This window comes from Grus americana, chromosome 3 (genome assembly GCF_028858705.1).
Source record: "Grus americana isolate bGruAme1 chromosome 3, bGruAme1.mat, whole genome shotgun sequence".
NCBI lineage: Eukaryota > Metazoa > Chordata > Aves > Gruiformes > Gruidae > Grus > Grus americana.
In genome coordinates, this window is record NC_072854.1 from 66,193,853 (window position 1) to 66,214,128 (window position 20,276).

The 20,276-nt window shown below is 40.2% G+C and overlaps 1 protein-coding gene across 2 annotated transcripts; it reads right to left on the minus strand.

The window, feature by feature from the left end:
- Positions 1-1,220: 1,220 nt before the first annotated feature.
- On the minus strand, positions 1,221-20,258 carry NMBR (neuromedin B receptor). 2 transcript variants are annotated; one of them, XM_054819525.1, is made up of 3 exons: positions 19,368-20,258; positions 4,212-4,560; positions 1,221-1,846 (listed from the first exon to the last, which is right to left on the minus strand). In XM_054819525.1, the coding sequence occupies exons 1-3, from the start codon at positions 19,781-19,783 to the stop codon at positions 1,445-1,447; spliced, it is 1,167 nt and encodes a 388-aa protein (XP_054675500.1). In that variant the 5' UTR covers positions 19,784-20,258; the 3' UTR covers positions 1,221-1,444. The 2 variants fall into 2 exon arrangements, with proteins under 2 accessions (XP_054675500.1, XP_054675501.1); XM_054819526.1 differs by lacking the exon at positions 19,368-20,258 and adding an exon at positions 19,066-19,211.
- Positions 20,259-20,276: the final 18 nt, after the last annotated feature.

Genomic DNA, 20,276 nt, shown 5'->3' on the forward strand with positions numbered 1-20,276 from the left:
AGGTACTCCCAGCACAGGAGTGTGAATGAAGAGAGCGAGCCGTAAGCCCTCCTAGCAAATGTATGCTGGACAGGATGGTAATTGGTAACTATAGTCTCACCCACCATTCCCTGCTGTTTTAATCCCAGATCTGCACTGTCCACGTACTTTGAAAATATCCTCCTGGGAATACTGACAAAGACCTGTGCACTGTCCATGGCACTGGGATGACTTACAAAAAACATTTGAAAATCCCTCTTTTAAGCAGCCCAGCTAAGATTTTCAGAAGTGCATTGAGTGTTTATGCACAAGGACCTTCAGGAAAAGAAAAAGCGTCTTTTAAAGCTGAGATTTTCAACAGTACTTAGGCTTTGTTTAGACTGGTAAACTGTGTGCAAGAGGAGTGGATCTAGACAGCAAACCGCTGGTACTGAGCAACCAACACCAGCTCTCCATGCTTCATCGCTTGGGGATCATTTCAGAGACTAGAGCTTGTCTGGTCCCATGGGCTGGATGATCATTAGTGATTAGAGTATGTTAGGTGTGTACCCGTAGCCTTGCCACAGACCCTCCTTGAAAAAGCCACTCAGAACATTACCTCTTTGAACGTTAGGCCATCCCAGCACACTTAGCATCCTTGTTAGTTGTGTATTGATATCAGCAAAATCAGCTAGTAGTAGCAAATATAAAGCATGTAGAAACTCCAAACCAACGATATCACAGTCTTAACAAATCAGAGAAATGAGCTTTCAGCCACTGAGTTCTAGAAAACCTGCATGTTGCACACAACATTTTTCTTTCAAGATGTTCATCATGAAAAAGAATGTAATTTTAGCAGATAATCTTCTGACCTCAACAGCAAACAGAACCCCCAAAAGTAAATTCTCATCTGTATGTCTGCCAAAGTGAAAAAACAAGGCAGATTTAAATCAGGTAAAGATTTGGCACTCGATACTTGAATATTTTTTTTATCTGAAACTAGAATCTATACATTGCAATGGCTCCTTACTTGGTTCAAAAAACGCCTACCAGTCTTAATGAGCAATGCTTGTACACACAGCACAGCTAAAATCATGCAAAATCTATTAGAGTAAGACATAAGCTTGGATCAATATTCACTTAAAAATACATATTTTTCAGATCAGAAAATCGATACTTTTTAAAGCAATGTTAGATCAGCTACACTAATATTCATTATTTTCTTTTCTTATATGTTAAACATATATTAGCATCTCCTTTAAAGTACAATATGAAGCCAGCCAGTTTTATTTTCTCAATAAAACGTACTCTTCACTTCTGTCTAAAAGTAAGACTAGGTGTGAAATAACCTCAGATCGGCCAGACTTTAACATATCCTCTGCGCTGAGGACTCAGACGGTCTAAGGATATGAGAACCAAAAGTGAGTTACAAACTGCAAAGAAAAAGTTCAAATTTGTTCCACAGTCAAAAATCACACCTATTAAATCATAATGACATTTCTTGTTTCAAGTTGTGCCCATTCAGTTGTGTCATGCTAGTCACTGTGTTCCTGGTATTGCTTTTCAGGGAAGTCATTTGAATGGCGGAAGAGTTGCGCAAGTAGCTGGCAGATCTCTCTTGCTGAGCTTTCCTCCTGCAGCGAAGCTGGTTGTTGAAATGTCTTCTAAAACTCTCACTGAGAAAATACAGTGCAAACGGGTTGACACAAGAGTTGCAGAAGCTTAGCACTCGGGCCACTAAGGTAACAACCATATGTCCTGTCGATGGATCAATCTCATTGTAATTAAAAGATCGGTACATGTAGAGCACATGGTTAGGAAACCAGCAGATAGCAAAGAGGCCAACAAAAACTAGAACAATTTTTGCCAGGCGTTTCCGAGTTTCCATCTAAAAAGATGAAGAGAACCCAAATGAACAACAACGAATAGAACAACTCCACATAACAGACTTAATTAAAACATGTAGCATTTTGCTTTATATTAACTTTAACAACTATCGTAAGTGAGGACAGTAAAAATGCTTTCTTCAGGGGCTGAATTACTTTTTCCATCTCATTTACTTTCCTTTCCCACTTTCAGTTTACTTTCAGTGACGGACCCTAGCTGTTTGCAGTTACAGAAGGTTGCGCTTATACACAGCAAGAGTGATTCATGACCCAAGTAAACATTGGCTTTTAGCCTGAAAGCACGCATCAAAGGATGCCATTGAAATATAACCTTTTCTGATGAGATCTCAGTGCTTGGCTCGAAACCTAGCTTTAGTTAGAAAGCTATTTAGAAACCATTTGCTTTGAAATGTAGAGACACCGTGAGTGAAGTGTAGAGTCATTGCTAGGGTTTTAGCTGTACAATGGTAGTTACATCCCATTATTTTGCCTGAAATGCCTCAGCTTGCACCTCTCTCCTAGGCAAACCGCCAGAACTGCGTTGCACAGTCTGAAGCACCTTAATTCCAGGGTAAGGTGAAAGGTTCAGTTAATCTTCAATAATGACATGAAAGAAATGTACCTTAATTGCAGTGCTAAAGTATAATTGAATTACAATGTAGATAGTGAGAGTGGCTGAAAAGTTGACAGGAAATGAGCCTACAGAGCGGTTCCAAACTGAGAGAGGGAGGGAAACTGGCAAGGTAGAAGGCACCCAAGGGAGGCCTTCTTCCCAGGAGATTTATTATGTATATCAGGTACCAAAGTTTTGCAGAGGCAGGAAAATTTTCTGGCTTTGGTCAATTTTCTATCAATTTTAACCTGAAAAATTCAAGTGAATCTATTCTAACAGGGTTTCAAAATCTGTGAAATACATCTGTAAGTAGATTTCTTGGCTCCGCCTAAATCAAAACCAGTGGGGAATTCACAAAAGGCGGGAAAACTCTGCCATTCCAATTGGGTAGGATTTGCACTCAGCCAGATTGCAAAGGCAGACTAAAAGGCACAGAGGCATAGGGTGAATATTACACTTCTGTACTATGGCCTAAAGAAACGTGAGTTGATAGCAATAGTCTGAATTCACTTTCTCTTGCTGGGAATTTTCTATTCCTCTGAGCCTCATAGATTACCAAAAAGAAAAAAAAACCTAAGTAGAATGAAAAAATGTGTTCTTACTTTGAAAATACATGTGGGTTCGGAAATGTGATATAAATTAAATATTGTTTCCATCCTGAGGGTTCAACCAAAAGGCTCTCTATATTTCACAGGAAAATAAAATACTACAGGAAGTGCTAATATGTATGCATTTTTGACAAGAAACAGGCTAGAGTAGAAATGAATGCTGGGCAAAAAGGACATGAGGGAATGTAGTCTTTCCTTTTAAAAGAATATGTACATGCTATATATGCAAAGAGTTTCAGTGAGTATAAAGACATTTTCTAAAACATTGGCTGAGAAAACCCTTCCAAATTGTTTTAATGGGTGTAAATATTTTTCTCTATCAATATCAACGCTTTTGTAAAGTGGTTGAGGCACTTCCATTGTAAAAGCTGTTTGTATATATAACTGTTCCTGCTAACGAACAGCCGGTTGCTATCTTATTGTTTCCCGTGCCTTACAGGGAAGATCACTTTGTCCAGCACTTTAAAACGCTTAGTCTCAAAGGCATACAGAACCTGTACCAAAAGTTTTATAGCATCTGTAGTAGAAAGGGTATTAGAAAAGTGCGAGTTCAGGATTGTATCCAAGAAAGATTTACTGAGTAAGCCAAAAAAAGAATCAGTTAATGCTCTGAGCTCATGTTTTCAGCACTCCTTTGTCTGAGAAGAACCTTAGATCCCCTAAGAAAATTCCCCCTGCCTATGTCAGGGTTTTTTCATTTCCAAATACAAATAAAACAGGGAGAATTCTCAAAAAGTTCATGCAAGATTTCTTCCCAAAATGGCTGCTTATAGAGATAGGTGATGCCTGACTACAGGAAGCATTAACTACAAAAACATTGTTCCTCAGTAAGAACACAAGTAATGGTTACACTAGCAACACATAAAAACACATATACCCATCTTATTTCTTGTTAGGAATATGCATTGATGGCATTGAATTTATATTTTTCCTTGCTCATATTCATCTACATATTGGGCTTAATACTGAGTAATTGTGAAAACAAGGAGATTTTTCAGATAATCCTCGGCTTAGTTCATGCATGTGGAAACTGAACTAATCCCCTGTGAAATCCAATAATTTGGATGTTATAGTTCCTGTACTTTCATTTACAAGTGTATACAGCACACAAATCTTTCATCGGGATGTAAAAAGCAAATTGCTTACCTGTCTTTTTGAATGCTCACTGTATTCTCCAGGGATGTTGTGAGCACTTGTTATTAAACTCTTCGCAATATGATAGTAGTAGATAGTGATAATGGCAAGAGGGATAAGGAAATACACAAGGAAAATCAGCACAGAATGGATCTTCGGGTGCATATCATCTGTCATGGGGTATGGTATGCACGCTGTGAAAGTGGCATTATTCGTGTCATTGATGTGGGCCAGCTGGGAGAACACCACTTCAGGAACTGCTAGGAGCATGGACATTACCCAGATGGCAATGGCTTTAACACAGGTCCATAGCACTGCACTGGAGGTCTGGATGTCCATGGGATTTACAATTGCTTTGTACCTGAAATTGATCAAAACACAGATGCAGGTTAAAAGGTATCTTTTCAAATTCAACATGTGATTCATAAGGCCACTTCATACCTTTGATTAAAATAATGTCATATTTTGTTCTTATTTGAAAAGTCAATGGATTCGTAATCTTTCTTAAGCTTGCATTCTCTAAACCTCTAACTTCATCTGCATATACACCTGCCAGAAGTGGCAGAAGAAGCCCTGGATTCAACCTGTGGCTGTAGGTGCCCATTCTGTGCCAGCCTGGTGAAAGCACAGAAGCACCCATGACTCCGCTCTTTCTTTCCCCAAATCCTCCCAGCAAATCCACAAACGCACATCCCACCTCCATACTTCCACCTCGCGTTCAAACCAGCACGTGCACGCTGGAGCTTGTTTCCTGCCTCGGCTCCCGCAGCCCAGGAGTCCCTCCTGCCCGCCACCACGGCTTTCCCACTCTCGGACTCCACCAGCCCCCTGGGAGCGCGGGACCGTAATCAGCGTTATCTGCCTCTTGCCAGACCAGCGACAGCCGCTGCCGTGGTGGCTCTTGCCTTCCGACCCCAGCACCTTTCTGCACACAGATATACTGTCCTGACTGTAATGCCTAGAACATAAGCATCTTCATAAAGTCAGGCAGGAATGACTCCCAACGGCCTCTGCAGAAGTATTAAACTCTTAAAGAAAGTAAATGTTTCCACATAAAAAATTGGAGGCTGCTGCTCTATTCCGCGTTTTGGGAAACTGTCTCCTAATATATGATTACATATAAACCTTTGCAGAATTGATAATTTCATAACCATTACAATGAAAACAGTAAGTATTGCAGAGAATGGAAATATCACGCTACAGCAAAGTAAAATAAATGAATCGAAGTAGACTCTGGTCAGGAACTCTTTTATTAAACAAAAGAATTGTTGCAGAAGGTGATACAAATGGAAACTCACCACAAGAAAAGGTCAGGTTTAGAAGGCCAAATATATTTTGAGAAAATTATTTCAAGATACCTTAATGTTTTACTCAGATTTTAAATTTATTTTGAAAACATTTATTTTCAAAATGTAAGTAAACTATGTTTTAATGTTTTCATTAAAAACTGAACATTGAACAAAACATTTCATTTTGTCTAAGCTGTGGTAATTTGGAAGGTTGCTTTTTTTCTTCTTCAATTTTTTGTTTCTAGTTTTGATTTGATTTGGGATGGGTAAGGGTTTTTATTGAAATTGCAGAAGTTTTCAGAAATGGAAAAGTTATTTTTCTTTAACATCTAAAGAAAAGTTTAACAGACAGAAGGGAGTCAAGGAGAGATTCATACTCCAAGTACATAACTTTATTTATGTTAAGGTCTTTCTAGTCAGTAGAGATGTACGTTCAAAGGGTGAATCAGGTTTTAGGTGCATCAAATCACCCTCTGAGGTGCTTATTTTTCTCTATTAGCTATACAATGAGCTTAGAGTGAGAAGAACTCTAACTTCGATGTTTCTACTTGGTGATAGAACTCCTTATCCATGCATGTAGATACATATACATGCATACACAAAATAAATATGTATGGATATGAACAGGTGTCTGAATACATACCCACAGTTAGGTTATGGCTAAATACAACATGGTTGCTGAAGGGAATGATGTGAAATGGAGTTGTGATCCCAAATACCCTTTGTGGCTGATTTGCAGGTCCTGACAGGTACATCATAACCCCTCAAAACCTTCAGCAGATGTTTGAGGAACTGCGGTTAAAAGCTATATCCCCATGCAGCAGGTTCCGAGTTTGCTGGAAACCAACACTGGAAATGGCTATGGCATGAACATGTCTGGAGCAGAGCACTGTCTTGGTACCCTAGCAATTTTTTTCTTCAGAGAATATTTGAGTTAAAACGTGCCTTGGAGTCCTCTTTCTCAGGACTGTGATAAATTGTCTTATCACTAAATAATTAAAAATAATTGCTATTTATTTTCATATCCTCTCTGAATTCAGAGAGAGGATGTTTATTGTGTCTTCACTGTTGTTACAGAGTAGAAAATCAAACTCAGTGAACTGTCCTTGTTAATTTATGTTTACCATTTCTTCTAACACACCGTGAGAAACTCCCTGGACACCAAGGTGTAAAGAATTCTTTACACTGCCGTGGGAAGGATAGAAGCTTCTGCACAAAGCATGAATGCTCCACAGCACAAACTGTGACCTTATTATTCTATAATTTGCTTCCTATTGCTGTCTCCCTTGATTTCATTACATAAAGACAGACCATTTCATTCAACTGAGGTGACGTCAAGTCGTTACATCTGCTCATTTCTTTACAACTTTACATGGCTGGAGAAGAGCTGATTTGGGGACTTTGTGGCAGGGAAGGATGTTGGATGAAAATCATGTTTCGTGCTACAGGGTTTTTTTCCCTCTTTTTCCACTGCAACTATTTTGACCACAGTCCTGTCCCCCAAGACAGTGTACAATTAATTGTTTTAGCAGCATTTGGTCTGGTTAATATCTAAACAGGAGACCTTTTTGAAAGCCTTTACAGTAGCAGAAAATGTGGCATATATTTGTGCCTTGGCATATATTGCTGTTTCAGCAAATAGCATGCCTTCCCCTGAGCTACAACTGACTCCAAGTTGGAAGGCATTGGAGCAGAGTGCCCTTTTTTACAAAAACAGCCAGGTTCAGCCCCAAAAACTTCTACTTTAACCCTATCAAAATTCTGCTTGCTACTTCAGCTGACTATAAGATGGCACTCTTCTTCCTAGGACTCAGCCCTGCACAGTACTCGGCATCTAAGGGAAAGAAAAGGCACTAAGTGCTTTACAAAATCTGTCATCTTGTTTATATCTCTGACAAGATACGGAGTAAAAAGAGATAGGTTACAGATAGAACCAAATGTAAACTGAGTGAAATTAGAACTGTTCCCAAAATGAATACCCAGCTTCTTCCTTTGTATAAAACCAGTATGAGGCTAAAACATACCACCAGCCACTTAAATTACAAAGGGCATCTTTTCTATCAATAAAACAACACTGGTAAATCAGGGTAAGGGTGCAAATTATTTAGTCAAATTAGCAAGCAAAATCCATCTTTTCTTTTACTTCACTGATGAAAAAAAGAAAATTATAGGTTGCCATGAAGACCAGGAAATAATTATAAATATGCATTTGGTTTTAATTAAAAGCCTTCATGTAAATTCTCTCTTCCTACATCCTCTATCATTATCACCACTGACAAAGGCATCCCAACTCAGGAAATACTTTTATAATAAGTTTCCTTTCTTTGAAACCGTGGTTTCTGCCAACAGACACAAGCACAAAACCATTCTACAGATACTGGCTTTGTTTGTATAGTGAATTTTCATTATAAAGCAATCTCCTCCCTTCCACACAATCAAAAAAAAAAATTGATGAAAGAATAACCTCTTCTTCCAGAGTTATAACACGTTGCTACCTTCTAAACTCCGGTATAGCTTATCTACTCTTCCCCATCTTTGTTGTTAAAGGCCTTCGCAAAGGTATTTCTCAGCTCCAAATTAGTATGGGAAGCTCTACTCCTGTCTCCGTCTGCCAGAGTCCACAATGCCGTTCCCCTCCCACGCACCTGACTCCAAAAGAAGCTGCTTCATGAGTAGTCCTAAGCTGTTCCTCTGTTGCAGCACTGCCTCTTTTTCTAGAGCACTTTGTCGTGATGCCCTTCAAAAACAAGTTAAAAAGAAAAACCAAAACAGATAAGAGACGATACTTAGGCAGCCACTGGCCTATGATTACAGCCTGCCATTCTAACCAGAATTGTCTCAATATTTCCTTGTCCTTTCATTTCTGTATCTTGCATTGTCTCTACTTAAAAACCCTTCAGGTCATGGACTTTCTTCTTGTTCCTGTTCATACAGCACCTACCACAAATAGGACCCTGACTGATCATCCAGCTTCCTACAGGCCATCCCAATGCTAATAAATAACTATAATAATGAACTGTCATAAACCAAGCAGGCAAGGCAGATCCATACCACTTTGATCCATACTTTAATTTAATTTGCATTTTAATCCTGGATCTGGTGGGGTTGGTATCATTGGCTTTATTATAAAGCTTCTGTTTTAAGTGATGTTGCTGTGTCATAGTACTGCATTTCCTGCAAACTCGAGTCCTCGAGTCATTTATCAAAACCATTTCTATGTTAGCATTTTATTCTGTCTTTGCATGAAGACTTCAAACACAAAAAGACAGCATTTAGCCTAACAATATGAAAGGATGTAAATATATCTGAATAGGAAACATGACTATATGGTCAATATTTATTAAAAATACTAATATAGTGTCCAGTTACAGTCCAGTTTTAGCCCACTCCATTAAAGTAGAATGAAATTTTGGATGGGGCCAAATCCCTTTTCCTTGTATGGGCAGTTCTGTTGTCTCAACAGCGGTTGCATCATTAAGAGGAGAACAGTTTATCTAGCTGAAAACAATGTGGAATCATTTGATGTCCAGTGTTGTGGGAACTTCTTTCACAACACAAACAGTCTGAGATTTGCATTTATTCAGTTTTATTCTTTTAAATTCTTGAAATTTAAAGTAGATTTCCTGAAGTTTTTTATATTTAGTCCTAATGTTTCTGTTCTGTGCTTATCTCTTAAGTGCAGAGAATTGCATTCACCAGGAGTGAGCATCTCAGAGGTCTGGTAGCTGTATATAATGAATAGTGTTTGAAATGAAGACTAGCAGACCATGTGTAAACACAATTAAAATTAATTAAAATTAATGTCAATGGCAGGTGTTCTGTGTTTCTCAGGGGGAAAATCCTAAGATTTCCCTAAGTGGAAAAAGTTTTCCCCTCTATAGAAATATGCTCTGTTAAGCCAAAAAGTATCAATAATTCTTCAACAAAAAAGTCTGATTTAGTCTTTTGGATGATGATTTCTCCACCCTGAAATGAATCAAAACATAAGATTCCCAGGGTGGGATTTTTTCCTGCATGAAGCATATTACCTGTCCTGCCCTCCCAGTGTTTTAGAGGATAAATTTCCTCTCTCCTTTTAATTTTTCTTCTCTTGCAACTTCTTTCTCTTGCTATTCACTCCACACTAGCTAACTATATTTCTTACAAGCTAGTACAAATGTTGCAATGCTAGCTCACAGCCTGCAATCTGGCCTTTTACTCCTATTTGTCTAAGCCTGTTTACGTAAAACTGCACTAGTTAAAAGTACCATTAGCAATTTGTTCAATTTGCCTCCCAAGAGCAGTAATAGTAAATTGTTTCACTGACTATTATTTAGAAGAGTTCATATATGTCAGTATTCCCAGTAGATTTATATTTATGTTTAATAATGCCAAGTTGCTAATCAACATATTTTACCTATCTTAAGATAGACAAATACATCTTCAGCAGAGTTGCAGTTTCTCTAAGTTTCTACTGTGAAAATGAAGAGAAGGCGGGGAAAGGAGAGGAGAGGAGAGGAGAGGAGGAGGAGAGGAGAGGAGAGGAGAGGAGAGGAGAGGAGAGGAGAGGAGAGGAGAGGAGAGGAGAGGAGAGGAGAGGCGAGAGGAAGAGGAAGGCAACCAGGAGACAAATCTAACAAAAACTTATGCTACGTCTATATTAGCAAATGAAACAGTGCCAGAACCTATGCATTGGCTGGACACCCACGACCATGCCTTTAACTCTTTAATCTCCCAATATGAGACCACCCCATCCAAACAAGATAGGCAGTTTACACTTCTGTTGGTAATGGCCCCTGGGCTTGTTTTTAATCCTGAATGATGCCTAGAAAATGTTTAGGTGAGTATTGATGGACCCAGGTCAAAGGCACACTATGGGCTGCTCTAGCAGTTTGACAAGTGGTTGACTTCCAGTGCTCAGGACTATGTTTTGGCACTGCGGAATATGTTTTTGTGCGTGTATATATAAATATATACACACATATATATGTGCAAACAAACATATGTGCATAACAAAACCACACCCAGAAGCCTCATGCAATGGCTGGCCTACCCCGGCCTGCTCTGCTCCTTCTTTCTTGACTTTTAAATTACGCAAGCAGCTGCATCTCCCCTGCTGTGCATGCCAGGAGCTCCCGTGACCAGACCTACTCGGTTTGCATCTAAGCTTCATTGGGATCCTGAAACTAAGCACAGCAAAGCTGAGGAGCCTGATCTCAAAGTTGTGTTTAAATAATGGCTGGAGCACACTGAAGTCATTAACCTTCACAAAACAGCTGTGGCAAAGGTACCTGTCTCTCCAAGAACAAAATGGAACATTCATTCAGCCAGAGTGTCCAGGATTCATTGCCCAGGCCTGCTAAACAGTGGCTCAAAATTAACATTTCATCAGTGAGGACAGAACCTTATTCTTACCAGGCTGCATCATACAAACCCCTGGATTTAGCATTTCCCACTGGGAAGTATGAGGCAGCTTAGCGTGTATATTCTCTTGGCTTTTATTGCCTTTCCAGAGCATTGACCTCATTCCAACACTAATTTGGAATTATGGATTTTGGATTCTGCTCATGAGGGGTGGACAGGAGGAGGGGAAGGTCAACACCTAGGTTAGAGAGTAGGCGTTGCAATACATAGCCCAGACAAACTTATGTACTGTTTGGCTCTGTTCCCTAGTGCTCTGTTCTCCGTCTAGTCATATTACTTCTTCCTCACTATAATCCTATTGTAAGAAAAAAAATCTTATAAAACCACACTTAATCCTGTCTTATTCCTTCAGAGTTTATATTCTGAATCTTGAAGGGTCAAAGGAGTATGAGGAAAGAGAAACATTTCCCCAAATGGGCTTGACCCAAATCTTGTTGATACCCCTGCCTTTAGATTGATGAGATGTACGCCTATCTGCATATCCATCATATGCTTACTGCATGACTCCCAGCAATGATATCCACACACACTTGAATGAAGGTCTCATAAAATCATCAGTGCTGGAGCAGAAGGTCAATAAAAATATCAGTTACAGAAACTAAAATGCCTGGAAGCAGAAATCCCTAGTTGTAAAGTATGCGTAGTGCCAATTTACCTTTATAAAATTGTTGCTCTTACAAAATCATTCCTCCCATTTCCTTGATAAATTCAGTAATAGTCCATGCCATGGCAGGTAACATAACTATTGAGGAGAATATTACATGATCAGATGATTTTCAGAAATGTTACAAGCCAGGAAGAATTAAATAACCAAACTTCTATTAATGTATCTTGAATAGACTTAGATTTTACCATTTTGAGAATCTGGACCCCAAATCTCTAATTTCTAAATTCAGAAAGCTGCAATTTCATTTATTTGCTCCAGTATCATAATTTGGAAGGCCTCACTCTGTCACTTTTAAACTTGTTTCCAGTTCAATTTAATTTGGAACATCTGTTGTAATTTTGCATTTAAATCAATGTAGATGGAAAAAAAACAAGCATATTTTACCATAGTGAAAAAAAAAAGGAACATTAAAAAATCACAGAGAAAAAAGTTAATATAGCAATCCTTAAAATACAAACAATCAAATAAACTTGGATCCAAAGAAGAAACATTACACTGTTAAAAAAAAAAAACTGTGAAAATTAGTTGGAAAAAATGAAACAATATTTGGGATAGTCATGTGAAGGACAAAAGAGAATCATACAAGATAGAATGATAACATATCAGAATAATCCATTTCTCTCATATTCATACACATACCACAATTTTATATGTACATGTGCTCATATAAAGCTGGAAATACACAGTTAAATCTACATGCAACAGAACTAATTACACCAAGGTTTGTATGGATTGTTTGTCTCTTGGTTATTTTCTCTGACATCTGACAAGTTGTGCAAGTTAATTCCAAAACACACTTCTCTTCAATGGACACCAAAGTAGGTTTCCTCTTACCTTCCACAAATTTCATGAACTTGTAAGAACTTACTTGCTATTTCTAATCACACTGTCAAATTGGGCTGAATCTCAGCATGGATTTAGAAGTTAGTAGTGGAGGTACACAGGGACTGTGACTGCATATGCCTTGTTTCATTAGTACATATAAAAAAGACAAGAAGAATTTAGCACTAGGAATATATAGTCTGGAAGAATGGTCCTGCAGCAAAACCTATATGAGAAATACACCAGCTCTTCTATAATTAAAATATTTTAAATCAGGATTCAATTAAATTGTCCCTTTTGGGAAGGATATTTGAGAGATCCATCACTCTGCACATACATAAAAGATATTTATTATTTATTCTCTAACAAATTTATCATCACAGAAAACGTGAAATCTTTTCCTCAGAGAGAGCATGGGTAGAGCATATTTGATCTTTGACAGTATTTCTGAGGACCTGCTGAATGCGGACTTGAGGATTCCAACAGTCCAATTTGGATAAACCCATTGCAGTGTAATATGTGAGGAAATTCTATACCATGGTATAGGGAGAGACCAACAAAATAAGTGCATGAAGATCTACATTCAGGCCTGCTTGCCAAGAATTCAGCTGGATCTGCTGCTTAGCAGCTATTTTGTCTGCCACGGACACGGGCTTTTACTGAACTGATCAAAGAAACAGGAAACAGAAGACGTGGTTTTGTAACAGTTTCTCAGGATTTAGGTTGCAACCTAGGAAAGGCTACGGGACACTGGCATTTGCATTAATCAAAGCAAAATTGGCTGCTGCCAGGACAGCACAGACATTGCATTGGTCAGTGACTAGGATAAACACCACAGCCATTTCTCACTTTGCCATGCTCAGGACTAAGCTGCCTCCGTATTAGTTGAAGAGCACACGCAGGACACGCGCACAAAGGCAGGAGTTTAACAGATGCGTGTGTCTGTATGAAGGTTCAGAAAAAATTGCCTAACTTGGGAGGAAAATGTTATTTGCTGAGAAATCATTTTCAGCTGTGTAAAGACGGTCACAAGAGGAACTTCTCCAACAGCTGACTTGAATTGCCTGACTTAGAATCACAGAATCACAGAACCATTTGGGTTGGAAGGGACCTCAAAGACCACCTAGTTCCAACCCCCCTGCCATGGGCAGGGACACCCTCCACTAGACCACGTTGCCCAAAGCCCCATCCAACCTGGCCTTGAACATTGCCAGGGAGGGGGCATCCACTTGAACAAACTTATGCTAAAATAGGTAATTCCTTAATCTACTCCAGATATATAATTTCTCCTGCATTGTTGCATGGGGTTTTTTTTTCCCCTGCTCTTTTTTTCTTTCAGGAATATTTTCCTTCATATTCCTTTTAGCTGTATGGAATGGATACATAGGATCATAGGATACAAATGAACTAGAACATCTTGGGATGGGGACAGATGAGGACAGGCTTCACTTATTAACTTGACAAAAAGGATTGCTCCTGACAAAATATGCCAGAGTTTCATAAAAGGTGTTCTGGCAAGCTTTATTTTGTCATTTAAGTTTGCACATACAAAATAAAGGGTGAGCTGAAAAAAAAAAGTGAGAAACAAAGCTTGCCCAATCTCTTTTAAATTTCTTTTGCTTTGTCTGTTATCACATAATTATAACCACACTGCTACAGCCTACAGCGAGAAAAACATCTGGATCATCATTTCTTTTAATGTACTTCATTAAGTATTCATTCAATACATTTATCTCAAGTGCTAGAGTTTCTAAAATTTCATAGTTCTACTTATAGATTTTGAAGTTCTACTGGTTTCATATAATTTTGTTTCCCCATCTACTATAGGCATCATTTTTATACAGATAGTCTTGCATTTTACCTTTGATTATTTTTTCTTTATTCCTTGGTTAATTATAGGTAATTTTCAGGATGTCATTCAATACTACTTTCCTTGTCAGGGCACTTTGGTCCCTGAATGTCAACTATTACAGCTCAAAAAGAAATCATGTCTGCTTTCCTGCTTCACCTGCTCCATTGCATATAATAAGAAATGAGGATTTTAGAGGTCTCCAATCACTATATTTCAGCCTGAATCAGCACCTGACATAACAAATGAAGAAACTTTAAATAAATTCTGAAGAAGAATAAAAAGATTTTTTTTTGTTAAGAGTGATTTTACTAATGAAAAATCCTAAAGTTGTTGCTATGGCACTTTTTCACACTTTTGAATGTCTTCAAAACATTTCCTGGGTCCCTCTAAAAGTAGGAGATAATAGGCATGCAAACTGAGCCAGAATGGCTTTTGTCATCAGTTGTAGTCAGAAGTCAGCACATAGACACTAAAATTGCACAAAACATTTTTGAGTCTCTTTACACTTTTAAAAATACAGACTGCAATTTTCCAAAATTAAAGCAAATACATAAAGAAATAAAACAAACAAGCAAACAAAAGGATCAAATAGCTCAGCTACCAGAATCTATAGGATACATTTTAAGCATCTCAGTCAGGCAATGTGTTTAGTTATTTAAGTATGAATTTAAATTTTCAAACTCCTTTGTTATTAAGATATAGGAAAGGACTCATGGCACTAATGAAACATAACTTTGTTACCTGGTTTATCAAATATGTGTCTCATCAAAGGTGTCTTTCTGTCACGCTTTTTAGGAAGAATGCAAAGAAGATGCTATTTCAATTGCAGTAAGGGCCAGTTGCTCTACTGTTCAGCTTCACTGCCTTCATTAGAGTGCAGCAGGACTGTATTTGAGCTAACACATTTAAACCCTTCATTAGAAAGAAAATTCAATCTAGAAAAAGTAGCAGAATTGAATTTAATCCTATTTTTACAGATCACACAAAAATGAGGCATAAATGACAGCCAAAGAGAAAAGGAAAGTGTATGTGGGACAAATCTAAAGCTGTTGTAGGGAGCTGCCACTTATTCCTTCATAGTCTATTCACCACAGGTGTCTTGGCATTTTTTGGATACAATTGCTTTTCATCAGCATACACAACAATGAAGTGACGGCCAGAGGTGCACACTGCAGCACTCAATCTACTGCCCCTGAGCTTCTCCAGTCACCCCTCCACACTATGGTTTACACATCATCCAGCCCTCTAGCTCTGAAAGGCATCTTGGACACATCTTTCCATACTCATGCTCCTCCGCTTCCTTACCCTAGGGTCCCTGCCTGGCACAAAACGGCCCTGAGAAGAGTGTGAGGAGCCTCATGGGCCTAGTTTGCACTCTGGGCTAACTGCATGGCCCATCGTGGGCGTAAATTGGAAAAACACTTCCTGAAGCAGTGAACAAGTTCATGGGATGGTTCAAGTCAGGCATAGTTCAGGACAGGTTCATCCCTGGCTTCTGTCCTTTTGGCAGTGGGGAGATGCTGGCACACCTTTTCTTCATGTGTGCCATGCTGCAGTCCCTCTGGCTACACTTCTCATCTCTTTATTTTTACCCTCCTTATCCAAGACCACTCCAAGTCCTTGGACTTGCTCATCAACATGGTTGATTAGCCCTAGTCACCTGGAGAAGCAAGTCAGACAAGGGACTCATTTTTATTTCTTTGTCCATCCACACCTCTGGGAAGTGCACCCCTGGCCATCAGGCACCAGCACCATGGGCACTTTTAGGGTGTGCCGAGTGCTATTGGAGGTCTTCTTCCCTATGGTCACTTTGCTTCCCTGTTTCTTTTGTTTTGTACATTTTTGTCCCTCAATCCCCTTACATTTTTCCATTTGTCATCCACTGCAAGTATTAGGCTTTCTCTTTCTGTCATCCACTCTCTGTTTTTTTTTCTGTTTTAAACCAACAAAACATTAAGGTTTCTAGAGGCAGTATGGTTTCTCCGCAATAGAGGAAAATCAATAGGAGCAGTGGCCATGAGGGCCAGGGGTGCCATCCCTGCACATCGCCTGCGTGGCAGTGAGAGGGGGTGGCTGGCTCACCAGCACCGCTCCTGTGCTGCCTTCTGCACCCCAGAGGAGAGGAACACTCCGCAACACACTGCACCTCCAGTGCCACCACTGCATCATCTCTGCTGCCACCATCCCCACCACTGCCACCACCATCCACCCCTGGCAGCCAGACGCACATGAGCTCAAGGGTGGGAAGGGCTGTTTGATGGGACCAGCTGCTATTCCTGGGATGGGGATGGGCAACCTTGGGCAGATCTGCTGTGTGCTGCCAATTTCAATCTGATAGTGTGCTCTAGGGAAGTCTGGAAAGCACTGTTACAAATTAAATAGTGTGTTTGTTTGTACACAAAAAACCCCACCGAACCAAAACCCCAATAATCTCAGTACTAGATAATGAAGCTTTAATATAGAAGATGCATGTTTGTCACACTGAAAGCACTAGTGATGCTGAGAGAGACTTCTGTGACAGAAAGCCATACAAAATAAAGCAACTTCAGAAAAGTTATATATGTAATGAATGCTACTTTTCCTTCCTTATAGCTTCAGTTTGTAAGTAATGATCATTCCGAGTTTATTGCTTCTGTAGCCGTTGTTAAATGTATCACATACATGTAATTTGCCATGCAGAATTTCCACATAAACAATAAAAGTGCTAATTACACTGTGGAAACCAAGACAACCTCCCTTATCCTAATTCACACAGGCACGTTGTAAAGAACTCTAAATATTTATAAATCTGTTCCTTAGTGTAATCAATGTCCGGAGTTCTCTACAGTCCTGTGGTAATAGGGAGCAAAAAGCAGGAAAGATTTTAATGACCATATATTAAAACATACTTTGAGCATTACCTGTGATACAAGGAATCACTGAGAAGATGTATACCAGACCAAATATGTACTGGAATATAATGGAGCCTTTTAGCCTTTTCCAAACCGCTAACATCCTATGGCATCCTCTTAGGTGCAGGATGCTGCCACCACTCCTGATCTGCCAGGATCACGTAACTACCCATAACCAATCTAGTCAAGATGACAGACATTAGGATCTGGCTACAAATTAGCATGACAAAAACCCCTCCACACCAGTGCCTCCCCTTTAATTCAACACAAGTGTCTGCCATACAAAAAAGTAGACCTGAGTCCAACCCAAACTCCATTGCGAGTCCAGCCAGCTTCACTCAGAGATGACTTGGGCCCCTAGGATATAAGACACTGGTCTCTGAAGTCAGTGGCTGCTCTTCTGACTGAAAAAGAAATGGGTTTTGTTCTCAGTAATTGAAAATGTAACTGCAGAGGTTAAAGAAACAGTTCTTAAATTCTTAGTATCACCGTTTCTGGTATTCGTATATGCTGTGGACTCCAAAATGCTGCAGGAACATATTTATTATAAGCTTATATGGTCACAGCACACCATCTGTAGTTGTTTCCTAAGATGTGTAATTCTAAATGCATTCAGTGTAAACAGATTTGGCATTATTACTTCTTGAATCTTTACTGATATTAAAAGAAGGATATAAAATTTTATGGAGAAAGCAAACAATGAATGCTCCAAAGCTATATAAAAAGTAAATGAGTGAATCCTTAAATATTAAACCACCAGCATTCCTTCACATTATATTTCACTAGAGATATGATCTCCTCTGCAAATAACTTCTTCCCTTTTCAAATAAGATACCACAGACATGCTTCTAAACAGTGGAAATAGAGAAGAAAGAAAACTGCAAGTTTTGCTTGGCTCTCCAAGGACAGCTTTTGACATACTCTTTAACTGAGGTAATCAGAGAGTTACAGGTGTTCACTTTAAGGTATATTTTGCAAGCTCTTCTTCAAAAATATAATCTATTTTCATAAGTTACAAAGTCTTTATATGCAAGTATTTTATTTAGGTCCTGATTCAAACACCACTGAAATTGATGGCAACTGAAGACTACTCTCAGGTGCAATCAAATTATTTACTGAACTGGCTGCAAAAAAAGAAATAAATTACAGTTATACTCTGTAAAAAAAAAGAATTAAAAGTTTTAAAGAAATATTACTGTAAGTGTGAAGATACACTACTGAACTCAAGCCTTTACATCATGCACCAATGTAATACATTTGTTCGGTTTAAAATCCAACAAAAGAAAATGGGGTAATTCCCACGATGAAGGAATTAAACATTTTCATTTCTGGCTAAAAAAAAAAATTGCTTAGAGAAGGGAAGAAAGATAATTTAATTTAATTTCAGGTTGCCAATTACACTGCAAGATTTTGTCTTTCAGAGCCTGAAGCACAGTCCAACAGCCACCCAATTGCTATAAATCCCTTAAGTACCCATTTATATTAATTGGGAGGAAAAACTTAGGTTCCAGCTCTTCGTTTCTTCCTAATTTGACAAGTACTGGAGATGGAAGTGTTACTTTCCAGTTTGTTTGGGGGGATTTTCTTTTTTTTTCTTTTTTCTTTTTTTTTTTTCTTTCCTTTTCTATAAGCTCAGAAGAAGCTAAAATGAATAGTTTGAACCAATAGTTTAAGACCGACAATGACAATAGAACAGTTTGGTGCCTCCAAATTCTTAGAGGCTGAACCAGTTCTGGCAGTCACCTCTGGTAACTTGCTCTTCTGTTAGGGCACAAATACACACACACACATACGTTCTCAGCAGAAAGAAACAAATCTATTAAAAGCACCTCTGTGCTTGACTTGGTTTAAGCTGCTTGCTGCCTGTCGACATATCACCGTGGCTTGTCATGGATTATACTTAGGATCTGAAACCTTCCTCTAATGAATAAGATTTCAATACCTGGGCTGTTACTGGACCATCCCAGAGGTGCAGAAGACAGGACTAAACCCAGTTCTTGCAGCTGGTACCCTGGAAGTTGGAGGCCCAGGCACACCATTTCCAGAAACCTTTTAATTTCAGTTAGTACTAGACTTGCCATCAGTCAGTGAGGGAAGGAGAAGTATGGGCACCTCACAAGTTGGAATGAGGTGATTGCAAATCAAGGATACCTTGTCAGAGGGGTGCTTTACCTTTCATGCCAGCTCCAGCTAGCCTTAGCCCAAGCTGCAGGGGACTGAGAAGGGGCAGACGAGCTTTCCTACCTGTCAGCACTGAGGGCAGTGAGGGTGAAGACAGAGACACCAACGGAGGTGAGCTGGATGGCAGGGATAAGTTTGCAGCCCACCTCCCCAAAAAGCCACTCCTCAGAGAAATACCGGGAGGCGTCCACAGGCACACAGGTCACTAGAAGCAGCAGATCGCCGGCGGCGAGGCTGGAGATGAAGATGTTGGGCACGCTCCTCATGGCACTGTTGGAGATGAAGATCTTCATGAGGGTGATGTTTCCCAGCAAGCCCACAGTGATGATGAGCAGGTAAAGCGAAGGGATCACACAGTGGACGGTGAACATGGCCGTGCCCTGCGCCGGGGGCAGCAGGGCTGTATCTGGCACCAGCTGGGTGCTCCCATTCCCCGCGAGGGGCAATGCTACGAGCTCAGGTGGCAGCTCTGCCTCCATCCTCCAGCTTCAGGCAGACTGGAGGTCTCCAGTGCAAAGTGCAGTGGGAATCACTGGAAAGCTTCACCTCTCTGCAAGTCAACAAACTTTCTCCCCTTTCCCTCCTGCCTTTCTTCCTCCCCCTTTTTTTCTGCCGAGTTTTCTCTCCTCAGAACTGCAGAGGAAGCACCGTCCGCCGGCGCAGTGGCGGGGGGAGGAATGAAAAATCCCGTGCCGCTCCCTTTCAGCTCTGTGGGCAAGCCCTCTCCCAGGGGGCAGGAGGGCCAGATCCTGAGCCTCGGCGGCAGCGACTGCCATCAGGACAGCAGCCTGCCCTCGCCCTCGGGACCGACCTCGGCGCGCCGCCGCCGCGGAGGCGCGGTCCGGCCGCCTCCCCCCGCCCGCCGGGGCCGCCGCGGACGCCCCGCGGGTACCGGGGCCGCGCTGCCTCGGAGCCGCCGGCGCTGTCCAGCGGCACCGGTGCTGTTCGCCCCGCGGCCTCGGGCGCCGGGGA

What these genes read in the sequence shown, in the direction of transcription:
- NMBR (XM_054819525.1), bottom strand. Translation starts at nt 19,783, where the DNA reads ATGGAGGCAGAGCTGCCACCTGAGCTCGTAGCATTGCCCCTCGCGGGG. An exon ending in ACTGCCCTCAGTGCTGACAG is followed by an intron (nt 4,561 to 19,367) that starts GTAGGAAAGCTC and finishes GATCAATTTCAG; the next exon opens with GTACAAAGCAATTGTAAATC. An exon ending in GTGAGCATTCAAAAAGACAG is followed by an intron (nt 1,847 to 4,211) that starts GTAAGCAATTTG and finishes TCATCTTTTTAG; the next exon opens with ATGGAAACTCGGAAACGCCT.